Source organism: Heptranchias perlo, chromosome 10 (genome assembly GCF_035084215.1).
Source record: "Heptranchias perlo isolate sHepPer1 chromosome 10, sHepPer1.hap1, whole genome shotgun sequence".
NCBI lineage: Eukaryota > Metazoa > Chordata > Chondrichthyes > Hexanchiformes > Hexanchidae > Heptranchias > Heptranchias perlo.
Window position 1 is genome coordinate 55,217,487 of NC_090334.1, and position 13,957 is coordinate 55,231,443.

General features: G+C 37.5%; 2 protein-coding genes across 6 annotated transcripts in view; one reads left to right on the plus strand and one right to left on the minus strand.

Moving 5' to 3' along the window:
* The window catches only part of LOC137326579 (ribosome quality control complex subunit NEMF-like), a 66,750-nt gene extending 56,474 nt beyond the window's left edge, over positions 1–10,276 (plus strand). For both annotated transcript variants that reach the window (XM_067991825.1, XM_067991826.1), the window contains exons 27-33: positions 1,656–1,733; positions 1,821–2,006; positions 2,141–2,179; positions 5,020–5,126; positions 8,285–8,328; positions 8,414–8,493; positions 9,306–10,276. In XM_067991825.1, coding sequence (XP_067847926.1) covers positions 1,656–1,733; positions 1,821–2,006; positions 2,141–2,179; positions 5,020–5,126; positions 8,285–8,328; positions 8,414–8,493; positions 9,306–9,383 — 612 coding nt within the window. In that variant the 3' untranslated portion in view covers positions 9,384–10,276. The remainder of the gene's footprint in view (positions 1–1,655; positions 1,734–1,820; positions 2,007–2,140; positions 2,180–5,019; positions 5,127–8,284; positions 8,329–8,413; positions 8,494–9,305) is intronic.
* The window catches only part of klhdc2 (kelch domain containing 2), a 39,068-nt gene that overhangs the window by 1,325 nt on the left and 23,786 nt on the right, over positions 1–13,957 (minus strand). For 3 of the 4 annotated variants that reach the window (XM_067991827.1, XM_067991828.1, XM_067991829.1), the window contains exons 12-14: positions 13,173–13,260; positions 12,177–12,229; positions 11,044–11,430 (exon numbers count right to left, since the gene is read on the minus strand). In XM_067991827.1, coding sequence (XP_067847928.1) covers positions 11,307–11,430; positions 12,177–12,229; positions 13,173–13,260 — 265 coding nt within the window. In that variant the 3' untranslated portion in view covers positions 11,044–11,306. Of the gene's footprint in view, positions 1–11,043; positions 11,431–12,176; positions 12,230–13,172; positions 13,261–13,957 lie in introns of those variants that run through there. The other variant, XM_067991830.1, reaches the window with a different exon arrangement.

Below are 13,957 nucleotides of genomic sequence, written 5' to 3' on the forward strand. Positions count from 1 at the left end.
GCCTTAAATACTAAATTATTTTACAATAAATAGGTTTTGTTATATGCTGTCAGAATTATCCAGTGTGATTACTAGTAATGAGAATCTTCCAGTACTCGTACTTGGAGACACATTTTAAAAAAAACTGCAAATGATGGAAATCGCAAATGAAAACAGAAAAGGCTCAAAATACCACAGCAGGTCCATCTTCATCTTAAAATATAGTGAAGGGTCTACACTTGAAACATTAACCTGTCTTTTATCTTTTCAGATGTTGCTGGAGATGCTATGTATTTCTCTCTTATAATGTAATTGGAATCTTAATGGTTTTGTCCATAGTACAAAATTGTTACAACATAAATTGGCTTAACATAATATAGCTAATTTTTGAACAGTAGTGTTGTACTGAGTTAAATGTTTTTAATGCATGCAATTCTAAATATAAGACTTTCCTGAATGCAAAGCTTCAATGTGATAAAGACGCAATCAACGACCATTCAATGGGGCGATTGAAAACATTTAAAAAGAGGATATTTCTCTTGTCTGAAACTGTATATTTCATTCTTTATCCATAAACAACTAATGCTACCTCACTATTAATATGATTTTGACTGTTCAACAAGCTACAAGGTTCCTCAACCCTTGGTTTAGTCATTTGGGACTAAGTGGGGCCTTGAAGGACTTCCTAGGACTGATCTTTCTCCATAGTGGATAGAGATGTCCTTTTTGACTTGCATGTTTGCTGTTTTTCCCAACCATAAATTCTAAATATTGAGCCTATCCATTTCTTCAGTTTTCTTGCATTGGTCCTGCAGTTCTCCAGCTAGTTATGGGATTTATTTTCCTGATTCTTCATTCACACTTAATTTCTAATGCTTGGCTTCTGGCTTATTTGATTTATATTTGTGATAGTTGTTTACTGTTCTGAAGATTCACAGATGGAAAGTGGGTACATGTGCCTCAGAGGTTTCCATTAGGAGAAAACATAGGTCCCTGTTTCTTTGGTCCTTGTCTAATTTTGTAACAAATATGGAGATAGAGGAAATGGGTGGCAGTAGTTTAGAATCTGGCCTCCACTTCTGGGACATGGATTCAGATCTAACACAGACTAATGGGATGAAAGTATCTTCAGTCTACTAACTAACTGTAGGGTCCAATGTGAGATGAGTTTGGGCTGTCTTAACCCAGTTCCTAGTGAGCATAGGCCTATTGCACAAAATGATCCTTTCAATTGACACTAATTTTGACACTGAGAGGCCACAGATTGGCTAGAGTGGGAAATGAAAAAAATGAGTGCGCTCATCTGGGGTTCAGGCTAAAGCACATTGTTAGGGGAGAAAAATGGGAGCTTTACTCTGAATTTGGCTGTGCTAAATCTGACCTAGTGGTGCTTAATGCTGATGCTGGATGTCTTAAATGGGCAGAGTTCCATTCCCTCACCTTTGAGTACCATTAAAAGAGTGTAGATTAGAAAGAGGTAAGCTTTGTAAACCCTTTTGATAATCAGGTGAAAATTTCCACCAACTGTTTTTCCTACTTAAGAATTGGTACTGAGAGACAAATGACAGTGACACTACAGTGAACTTGCATTTTAGTCAATGAAAATATTACTGCTTAGTTTCAGATACAATTGCTACCTTAAAAAAAAAGTTATTACTTTGTTTTGCAATATTCAGGCTAAACTGAAGAAAATGAAAGAAAAATATAAAGATCAAGATGAAGAGGATCGTGAATTAATGATGAAATTACTTGGGGTAAGGATAAATTGCTTCAAACAAGAAGCAGATTCTATTTTAAAATGCTGTAGTAATTGGATTTTAATTTGTATTACTTGCATCCAGTCAGCAGGTCCCAGTAAAGAGGAAAAGGTTAAGAAAGGAAAAAAGGGGAAAACAAAAGAGCAGGAAAAGCAGAAGGCATTGATCAAAGCGAGTAATGTTCATAGCAAAGGACAAGATGTAGACATTGTGACACATCATGTGGCAGAAGTTACTATAGAAAGTACTGCTGCAGAAGATCACCAAGAAGTAAGGCACTGAAGTCCCATTTAAGCATTAATATTCTAAAAAACTTTGGTTCCATCAACTAACAAAAGTGGTACAGTGTACTTTTATTTTGTGATAACAAAAATATTAATACAGGATATTCATTTAACATTTAGGACCAGGAGGAAGCCGAGCAAGACCTGCAGGCAGTTGAGGTAGGTTGTTTGTTTATTAATAAATAAACTCTTTAAAATGGTTTTCAGTATTCGTTAATCTTCTTCCTCTGTCAGTTCCAGTGAGTTTGAATAAAGAGCACACCACGGAGTAAATTGGGAACAGATACTATTGAGAGTTAATGTGTGCCAGAGGACTGGAGAGTGGCCAATGTAATACCCATTTTCAAAAAGGGAGGCAGAGCTAACCCACTTTTACAAGCCAGTTAGTTTAACACCTGTGGTGGGAAAATTTTGAAATATTTAATTAAAGATGAAATTACTAAATATCTAGATGAGGAGAAAATAATTAGAAGCAGTCAATACGGATTTCAGAAAGGAAAATTGTATTTAACAAACTGATGGACCTTTTTAAGGTGACGGATATGGTAGATGGAGGATATGCAGTGGATATGGTGTATACTTCAGAAAGCCATGGATAAGGTACCATATAGGATACTATTTGAGAAGATTAAGGGTGTAATTAGAGGAAGGGGAAAATAGGATTAAAAACTGTTTAGATAGGAGGGAACAGTAGGAGTTAAGAGCAGTTTCTCCATTGGTTGGAAGTGTCTTTGTTCTAGGACTGCTTCTGTTTACTGTGTACATCAATTATTTGGATATAGGGCTAGAAGGAGTGATGCCCAAATTTGCACACAATATTAAAACAGGAGGTATAATAAATAATTCTGAAGAAATTGCAAGGGGATATTGATAAGATGGTGGAATGGGCAAAAAAGTGGCAGATAGAATTCATTGTCAGTACATATGAGGGCAGGCACATGGGTTTAGGGTTACAGCTCGTGTGGAGGATAAACTACAACATGAACTGGTTGGGCTGAGCTGCCCGTTTGCAAGTTGTAATTTATATGTAAATCTATGAATATAAATGTTCGCTGGCGGTGCCTTCCTGTTTTGATATGTAAAACATCGTATTGCCCTGATCTGATCTGCAACTGTTTCAGCCTTTTAATTCAGAATTGGCCTTTGGAGCCAGTTTTTAGCCATTTGACCTTTTTAAAAAGTTACTCCAACCACTAAAATGGGAATTTGAAAGCTATTGAGAGATTTTATACAGAATTAAGTATAGGAAATATTGATAATTTAATTTTTTTCAACTTAAGGTTTAAAAAATAGAATACAGAGAAAAATTGGGAAAGAAAAATAAATAAGGGAATTGTGGGTAAAATTATAGTGATTTTAACTTTAGTTTTAAAACATTACAATAAATGTTCAAATATTACAGTAATACAATCTGTGCTGAGTTAGCTGATCTCAACTCGAATGTTGATGGGGCGATACATGCATGTGATTGTGCCTGCGATTTCACTACAAATAAGAAACAGAGGAAATCTTGCCTTGGATTATTGGCCCCTTTTGCCTGTCCTCCTGTTCAAATCCCTCCATGGCCTCATTCCTCTCTATCTCTGTAACCACCACCAGCCCTCCGAGAAATCTACATTCCTCCAACTCTGATCTCTTGCGCATCCCCTATTCCCTTCGCCCCACCATTGGTGGCCGTGCTTTCAGCCGTTTAGGCCCAAAGCTCTGGAATTCCCTCCCTAAACCACGCCACCTCTCAACTTCTCTCTCCTCCTTTAAGACACTCCTTAAAACTTATCTCTTTGACCCCAATTGAGTCACCCCTCCTATTATCTCCTTCTTTGGCTCAGATATCAATTTTTGTCTGATGGGGCGATACAATAAATCTCAGGGTTCCAGGTGTCGGGAGGAGAATAATAAGCCAGGGTTCAAAAACACTCCTGATCACTATACAGTGACCCTGCTGGGAAATGCGCATTTGTGGAGGTGGGGTGAGGACAGGATTTGACTTGACTGTGATTGTCCCCTATGGTTGAAATGCCCACTGTCGAGGCTCACATATAAAGAATGGGCACTTGGAAAGGGGAAACTCTAGAACACCTTCATTTCACTTGCTCTTTGTCCCTCGCTGTGGGTTACTTTTCCCTTCTTCCTTGGGTTCTCTCTGAATCCTCTGCACATACGACTTGAAGATGCACTTGAGTGGGATCGATAGACTTACTGTCCCTGTAGGCAGTAATTATGTGCTACATTTTATTAAGACCACAGTGAACACCTATAAAACTTTTCACAAATGATGAGTTTTTACTGAGCACTAATAAAATCAGTACTTCATTTTTTCCAGTTCACTACACTCAACACAAGAAGTTGGGAAAACAACAATAACTTGCATTTATACAGCACCTTTTAAATATAGCGCCGTTAACATAAGAAAACATACCAAGGCGCTTCACAGAAGCGTAATCAGACAAAATTTGACACCTGAGCCAAAGAAGGAGATAATAGGAGGGGTGACTCAAATTGGGGTCAAAGAGGTAAGTTTTAAGGAGTGTCTTAGAGGAGCGAGAAGTTGAGGTGGCGTGGTTTAGGGAGGGAATTCCAGAGCTTCGGGCCAACACGGCTGAAGGCACGGCCACGGTGCGAAGGGAGTAGGGGATGCGCAAGAGATCAGAGTTGGAGGAATGTAGATTTCTCGGAGGGCTGGTGGTGGTTACAGAGATAGAGAGGAATGAGGCCATGGAGGGATTTGAACAGGAGGACAGGCAAAAGGGGCCAATAATCCAAGGCAAGATTACCTGTTTCTTATTTGTAGTGAAATCGCATGCACAATCGCACGCCTTCATGATTTTACTACCAGTAACATTCTTCCAGAATGGCAAAAGGAATAGATGTAGAAGTACTATAGCTAGAACAAATTACTTATCAGAATTGCATTTAAGTAGGAACATGAATGTACATTGAAAACTTGTAATTGACTATTGAAACAATTTAGTTTCATAAATCTTTACTCTTTACTTTAGGAGGGTGAGAACTTGTTGAACTCACTAACTGGTCAACCTCACCCAGATGATGTGTTGCTGTTTTCTGTACCTTTCTGTGCTCCATACACTGCTATGACCAACTATAAGTAAGTTTTATTACGAACAGTTTCCAGGAATTTTCTTCAGTTATTTGAGATTCATGCTTTTTACCATGTTTTTAGCAAAATGGCCACAGATGGCAGTAGAAAATAGGAATGTACGAGTGTGTAATTAATCAAATTAACTGTCAACTTTATTCATTGGTTCAATCTCACCTCTGAGTCAGAAGGTTGTGGTTTCAAGCCCCATTTCAGGACTTAACGGGATAATCTAGGCTGCAGTACCGAGGGAGTCCTGCATTGTAGGACAAGCCTTCTTTCAGACGACATGTTTATCAGAGGGATTTCAAAAAGGGGGTTGGCCAACATTACTTCCTCAACCAACACCACCAGAAAACATCTGGTCATTCATCTCAATGATGTTTGTGGAACCTTGCTGCATAACAGTAACTACACTTCACAGGCTGTGATGTGCTTTGGGATGCCCTAAGGTTGTGAAAGACACTGTAAAATTGCAAGTTCTTCCTTTCCTGTTAACTTTTTGTATTTCCATGGGATTTTCCTTTTCTCCAGCTTTTGGAGGGGAGCAATCTAACCTACTTCTACAGGGAATAGTTTGTAAACTTACAAAATATCTGAGATAGTATTGGGCTATTGCTCGACACAGATCATAGAATCATATAAAGCTATGGCACAGAATGAGGCCATTTGGCCCATTGCGTCTGTGCCGGCCGAAAAAGAGCTATCCAGCACTTGGTCCGTAGCCGTGTAGGTTACGGCACTTCAAGTGCACATCTAAGTACTTTTTAAATGACTTGAGGGTTTCTGCCTCTACCTCCCTTTTAGGCAGTGAGATCCAGACCCCCACCACCCTCTGGGTGAAAAAATTTCTCAACTCCCCTCTAATCCTTCTACCAATTACTTTAAATCTATGCCCCCTGGTCACTGACCCCACTGCTAAGTGAAATAGGTCCTCCCTATCCACTCTACTCTACCCATCATAATTTTATATACTTCAATTAAATCTCCCCTTAGCCTCCTTTGTTCCAAAGAAAACGACCCCAGCTTATCCTATCTTTTCTCATAGCTAAAATTCTCCAGCCCTGGCAACATCCTCCTAAATCTCCTCTGTAACCTATCTAGTGCGATCACATCTTTCCTGTGATGTGGTGACCAGAACAGTATGCAGTACTCAAGCTGTGGCCTAACCAATGTTTTATACAATTCTAGCATAACATCCCTGCTCTTATATTCTATGCCTCGACTAATAAAGGAAAGTATCCTGTATGCCTTTTTAACCACCTTAACTACCTGTCCTGCTATCTTCAGGGATCTGTGGACATGCACTCCAAGGTCCCTTTGTTCCTCTACACCTCTCAGTATTCTCCCATTTATTGTGTACTCCCTTGCCTTGTTTGTCCTCCCCAAATGCATTACCTCACACTTCTCTGGATTGAATTCCATTTGCCACTTTTCTGCCTACCTGACCAGTCCATTGATACCTTCCTGCAATCTGCAGCTTTCTTCCTCACCATCAACCACACGGCCAATTTTTGTATCATCTGAAAACTTCTTGATCAAGCCCCCCACATTCAAGTCCAAATCATTAATATGTACCACAAAAAGCAAGGGACCTAGTACTGAGCCTTGCAGGACCCCACTGGAAACAGCCTTCCACTCACAAACACCGGTCAACCATTATCCTTTGCTTCCTGCCACTGAGCCAATTTTAGATCCAACTAGCCACTTTCCCTTGGATCCCATGGGCTTTTACTTTTTTGACCAGTCTGCCATGTGGGACCTTGTCAAAAGCCTTGCTAAAATCCATATACACTACATCAAACACATTACCCTCATTGACCCTCCTTGTTACCTGCTCAAAAAATTCAATCAAGTTAGTCAGACAGGACTTTCCCTTAACAAATCCATGCTGACTGTTCTTGATTAACCTATGCTTTTCTAAATGACGATTTATGCTGTCCCTCAATTGATTCCAATAATTTGCCCACCACCGAGGTTAGACTGACTGGCCTGTAATTACTCTGTCTATCTGTTTCTCCCTTTTTAAACAATGGTTCAACATTAGCAGTCTTCCAATCCTCTGGCACGACGCCTGTAGCCAGGGAGGATTGGAAAATGATGGTCAGAGCCTTTGCTATTTCCTCCCTTGCTTCTCTTAACAGCCTGGGATATATTTCATCCGAGCCTGGCGATTTATCTACTTTCAAAGAGCTAATCCCCTTAATTCTTCTTCTCTCTCTATGTTTATCCCATCCAATATTTCACACTCCTTAACTACAATCTCTGCATCGTCCTCTTTTGTGAAGACAGACACAAAGTATTCATTAAGAACCATACGCACATCTTCCGCCTCCACACATAGGTTACCTTTTTGGTCTCTAATAGGCCTTACTCTTTCCTTAGTTCTCCTCTTGCTCTTTATGTATTTATAAACATTTTTGGGTTTTCCTTAATTTTACTTGACAGTATTTTTTCATGCCCTCTTTGCTTTCCTAATGTCCTACTTAATTTGATCCCTGCACTTTCTATACTCCTCTCGGTATCTGACATAAGCTTCCTTTTTTGCCTAACCTTACCCTGTATGCTCCTTGTCATCCAGGGGGCTCTAAATTTGGTAGCCCCACCCTTTTTCTTTGTGGGAACATGATTATTCTGAACCCCTTGAATGCCTCCCACTGCTCTAATGTAAGGAATCTTACAACACCAGGTTATAGTCTAACAGTTTTATTTTAAAATCACAAGCTTTTGGAGCTTACCTCCTTCGTCAGGGAACCCTTCACACACTCACCTGACTAAGGAGGTAAGCTCAGAAAGCTTGTGATTTTAAAATAAAACTGTTGGACTATAACCTGGTGTTGTAAGATTCCTTACATTTGTCCACCCCAGTCCATCACCAGCATCCCACTGCTCTGACACTGATTTACCTTCAAGTCGCTGTGTCCAGTCCACTTTTGTTAAAGCACTTCTCAGCTTAGTAAAATTTGCCTTTCCCCAAATTAGAACTTTTACTCCTGTTCTATCTTTGTCCTTTTCCATAACTATGCTAAATCTAACTGAATTATGATCACTACCAGCAAAATGCTCTCCCACTGATACTCCTTCCACCTGCCCAGCTCAAACTCACCGAACAGACAAGTACATTTGAGACACATACAAACCATTTAATTTGTACTGTTCTACTTTAGGTACAAGGTGAAACTCACTCCTGGCACACAGAAGAAAGGGAAGGGTATGTAAAATCCTTGGCACTTTATATTCTCCAGAAATTTGTTTCATAGTGGCTATGTGAAATGATTTTTAATTTTGTTTTCTAGCGGCTAAAACTGCCTTGCACAGTTTCATACATTCTAGAGAAGCTATGCCACGAGAAAAAGATTTATTACGCAGTGTGAAGGTAAATATGTTTGAGTATTTTTTGCATAATGGAACTTAATCCTCTTCAAACACATTATCAAATTAAAACATTTTTATGTAGGAAATAATTGAATATTTTGAAGTACAGTAGATGTATCTTGGGAACCACAGGTTGCATTGAGGCTTCTAGCTCAATGTGATCTTATTATGTATTATGTCCACTTTTTCCTCTCTCATAACTTTATTCACAAAAAATGGCCATCACATGGAGGCAAGTTGTCAACACAGTTGAAGAGGCAGTTTTTAGTTTAGAACATTGATGTAACACCACTGAGATCACAGATCAGTGGCTACCTCCTGTAAAATAGGTCTGCATATTCTGACAAACTCCGTAGAACATATGGGTGTTATTTTACGGAAATACAGATTTAAAATGAACTTGAATATATTGTGAACACTTGCTTATAGTTTATTAATTATTTAGTAATGGTATGTAGAGTAATGCTAAAAGCTCATGCTACTTGAATAAACTAACTATTTGTTGTAATACTTAAGATGAAATGGTATATTCATTGTTTACTGAAGAAGTGTCAGTTGGTCTTCATCGTGAGAAGCTGTATATGTTTCTACTGCAGTCAACAAAGGAGTTGAAGGAATTAAAAGTTCACTTCAAAACGGAATAATTTCTTACAAACTTCCAAGATCATACATATGTGTTCTCCTTACTGATGGTTGAATGGATTCCCCTTATCACCACAGAATCCATGAGAATTTTGGAAAGGGAGCCCAGATTACTTCTTCTATATCAATGGTGATACTGTAGACTAAAATGCATCTTTTTTTCTAATTTAGGATACTGACTTGTCAAGAAACATACCTGGCAAGGTGAAGGTTTCTGCACCTAACTTATTGGCAATGAAACGGAAATAACACAGGATTTACTTTGGTTTGAATCAATGTTTAGGATGTCTAATGATAAACCCTCGAGCTGCTTTATTAAGAATTATTTAAATGTAACCAGAATAAGTGATAAACATGTCTTTGTTCTTGGTTTGTGCTGCACAAAGTTTTGAAATAAAAGCTATTGTTGAACATTCATATACACAATACCCAGAGTAACTGTTTTGCTTGAAATATTTTTAAATTCCTGGTTTGGAAATACAATCATTTTGTATTCCATATTATCATCAAAGCATTGAGAATGACCGTAAAGACTGCAAACTAACAAAAACTGTTTTACATTCGGCTATATATATCAAAATTACATTTCTTGAAACTGAGCCAGTAATTAATTTGTTTAAACATGTGTAATATCCCTTATTGATGATCTTCAGAAGCTCCCATCCTTCTCTCTTCCTCTTTCAAGGTGTATTACAGAACTTGTTCTTCCAAATGTCAGATTTTATATACATAAGAGGACTGCAAATAAATAAAATTAAATTCCATTCCCAAAAATGTCATATTTAGTTTGACTGCACATAACTGGTTCCAATCTCTTCTTCTGACATTGCATAGATAGGCTAGATAAAAAGATGTAACTTGTTAGTGGGTCGGCCTAGTTATTTTCAACCAATTTACTTTAGATCACTGACATCACTCAATAGCAAACTTGTCCTCCATCAAAGAAGCTAGTTTCCTGGGTGGCCATACATTGCAACCCCATGCAACTTTCCCATTGCTATCTTTCAGTTAAAGACTAAGTAACTTTTGGAGTATTGCAAGCTGTGAAAGAATGTGTTTCTCATTCAATTGAGTCATAATTCTCTTTTTTTGAAAAGAAAATACTGCATGTAATTACTGAGAATTAAACCATGTAGTACTGATTCTGATGCTTTCTCATTTTGTTTTTAAAATACATTTCAAGGCCCAGGTTCCTTTCTTGCTCACAGCAGTGACCACAGAAGATTAAACTTGGTATGTGAAGGACTTGATATGAAAAATAGTTGTGGTCAGTAATCCTACTACCCTTAGAAAATAGTGTTAGGAGTACCAAAAGATTTTAGCTTGCTCATCCATGTTCAAGCTCCATTCAGACAAATTTCATGTCTGTTCTGCAATAGCACCAAACCTGTGTAACTACACTCTAAATTAGGAAACTATCCATTTCTTTTTTCAATTGTTAACAACTAACTGCAACTTTAAATTTACAGTTAAGTGTCACTTGTCTTGGCTCAAACACAAAATATCTAGTTCACTAGTTCCCTTCACTAAATAAAAACAGAATGATTGCCTCCTTCTCTCTGCATAATGAAGTTTTTCTGGGCCTGGACCAATGGTAGATAATTGATCGGAGTTGGAAAAGAATTGAGGTGCAAATCCAGAATGAGTCAATATATGTAATGCAGAGTACAAGAGAATACCATAGATCCTGAAATGACTTAAGTTAATAAAGAAGAATGTCCTGAGATTCCCTCTTTCTCTCCTCCATTTTGGAAGTATATTTTTGTATAGTAGCTGAATGAATGGGAGAATAATAAAATTGCATCAGAAGGTGGGGGAGGCTCAATATTTGAACTTGTCTCAACAAATACACATTGTTTTGAAGGTAACAATTAAATGTTTTTCCCCAGGATATCACAAAGTAAACCAGTTTTCCTTTTGCTTCACATTTATTCAAAACAGAAAACAATTACTCTAAGATTCCTATACATACAAGCATATTAACTTCATGTTCAAAAGAAAAATAACAAAAAATATTAACTGCCTGCAAAAATGCAGGTACCAATAAAAATCAAAGGTCATGCTTCTCTGTTCTAGCAGTCAGGAATACTATTGTCACAAACCAGTGGTTGAGGGACAAAGAATAGCTAAATCATGCTATAATAATTGAAAATGTAATTGCATTGGCAGAACTCATGATCCAGATGTGTTACTGCTGCCAGCGCGTTGATTGATATTAAGAAGGAGATGCTTTGGAAGACAGTCCCATATATTAGCCAACATTTCTTTATAATGGATCACTGCCTCTAGGCAAAGTCTGAGGGATGAAAATAATACAACATTACAAAAATAACAATTTATTACACTTAAGTAATTGCTTTTGCTAAAATTGGGGGAGGGGAGAATTATTTACATAGATTGTTGTCTCTTTAAACTCATGTTTAAAGCATAAACACTAACTTCATACCACAATACAACAACTCAATCAGCACTCATGCTACTTTGAAAAAATAAGATACCAAATCCATTATAACCTTTATTTGGCACAGAGGAGAGTAAATTAAAACAGCTATGATTTATGACGTAAATCAGCTCAAAGTCCGTAACTCAAGTATTAACCATTTATCAAAAGGTCTACCCAAGATCAGTTTCTTTTACATTTTTCTCAGTGAGGTAAGGAAAGTCTATGTGGACAAATGATTCCATTCAATGTCAACAAAAAGCACACTCAAATGAGGTATAGCACGGGTCAGATATGGAACAACGCTCCCTCTACATTGCCGTATATGCTTTAGCTCCTGCATAATACCAGAGCACCATTTCTAGGCAACCTTGTAACCACTTCAAGTTAGGCTGCTAATTACTGCTGAATTACACAGTTGGATGTTTTGGATTCAAGTCCACTAGGACAGGATTGAGACTGCCAAACGCATTTCATATAGAATACGTACAGCTATTTCATCCCAACAGCATGGGCTGGATTTGAATTAAGATCTAAAAAGGTGAAAGAAGAGTGTTCTATTTCACTGTGCAGATGTTAATCTTTCTAAAAGATGCTCTTACCTGACAAGGGACTTCGGCTGTACAGAGAAGATAAGGATGTCATTACTATGAGCCTGCAGAAAAATAAAACAGTAATTTATATTTTAAAAACTATATGGATTGTCTGAGAAGGTAATGTTTATATTACAAATTGAAATAATCTTAATGTCACGTGCTTTTGAGATCCTTGGGAAGTGAGCAAGATAAACAGAAATTTCCAAATCTGTGGAAGATTTGCAAGACAATCTACAATACTATATCCATGCAATGTTTCTTTTAAAAGAAACCAATTTCTGGAAATATCAAAGTGGCCTTCTCATGCAGATTTTTTAAAAATGCACAACCTACTTTTCATTGATGTCAATCACTTTGTTCACTATTTTCAACTTATTATGAAATGTTACAGTAAATGAGTATCAGATCCTCCATTACCATTTAGCCTGTCCTCTCAAAAATTGCTTTTGCAGATAAAATGGTCACATATAAACCTAACCAGCGGACACATGAAGCCTTAAAGAGCTAGAAGAACTGAACTAACTCTTATCCAACTACTATTCAAATATTTACACTGTTTACACTAGATATCAGCCAGCATTACTAAAATATTTGTATATGAAGCACATCATTTTACATTAGAAATAAAAGCAAAATCTATGTTATATGCAGAACATTACAGTACTGTTGAGGAAAGTTGCTGCTTTACTAGTGCTGAAGTGAATTGGTTGGTGAAGCTCTGTAATACACTTCCAGAATTTTTCTTTAAATATAATTTGCAGAAAGTTCTAGTTTTCTTGATGATACCTTAAATTGTGAGGTTAAAACAATATAAAGTTTGGTCTGAAGTAAAGATTTGAATTTGTATCCCCCTGATGTAGAGTTGCAGAGTTCTACTGATGCTGAAGAGTCATATGTACTCTGGTTTCCGTTAAATCCATACATCAAAATTTTTCCTTGGGAGATAACGGTGTATAACAGTGAAATCAGGGTATTGTTTAAAATTATGTATAAAATACTTACCGCTTGTTGACGAGCCAATAGATTGTTAGCACATCCGCCAAAAACAATCACTTCTGCCTCATCACTTGTACAAGCAGAATGCCAGAGCCTGAAGATAAATAATGGCATTAGTACAAATTGCTGCATTTTTTGCAACAAAATGTTATATTACCTCCTATATGTTTTTTGAAAGGATTTTAGCCTCCATACATAATTCAATTTTGCTTTCACTATGAGGGGGGGAGATAATCACTGCTACTTGGTCACCTTATCTTCTCACTGTACTAGTGCAAATTATTTCAGTACAATGGATGATGCTGAAATGGAACTCTGAAAGCCTAAATGCTGCTCAGAGACCACAGCATAAAAGCACTCATCCTGCCCAGTCAGATCAAGACATCAACGTTTGGTGAAATTATCCAAGTTTCATTATCAGGTCCTCAGTACCTTGCAAACAGTATTGAGGGAAACCCTATGTAATCTTGTTCAAAAAGTAGCAACAAAACAAGTAGAAAATGCATCAACTTTTTTTGGTGGTTCTTGCCCATCCAGAGAACACAAGGAGGTACCAATTTGTTAATCTTTGTTTAGGACTCTGATGAATGGTCACACACCTGAAACACCATAAACAGTCTTTTCTCTTTACTTATACTGACTGGCAAGCAATATATTTCCAGCAATTTGTTTATTATTTCAGATTTCCAGCATTTGCAGGTTTTCCTTTTTCTTTGTTTTGCAATGTATTTACTTAGGGTTTGTTCTTGGAGAAGATTTAGGTAGAAAGCTAAGCAAGGCTCTGTGCTCAT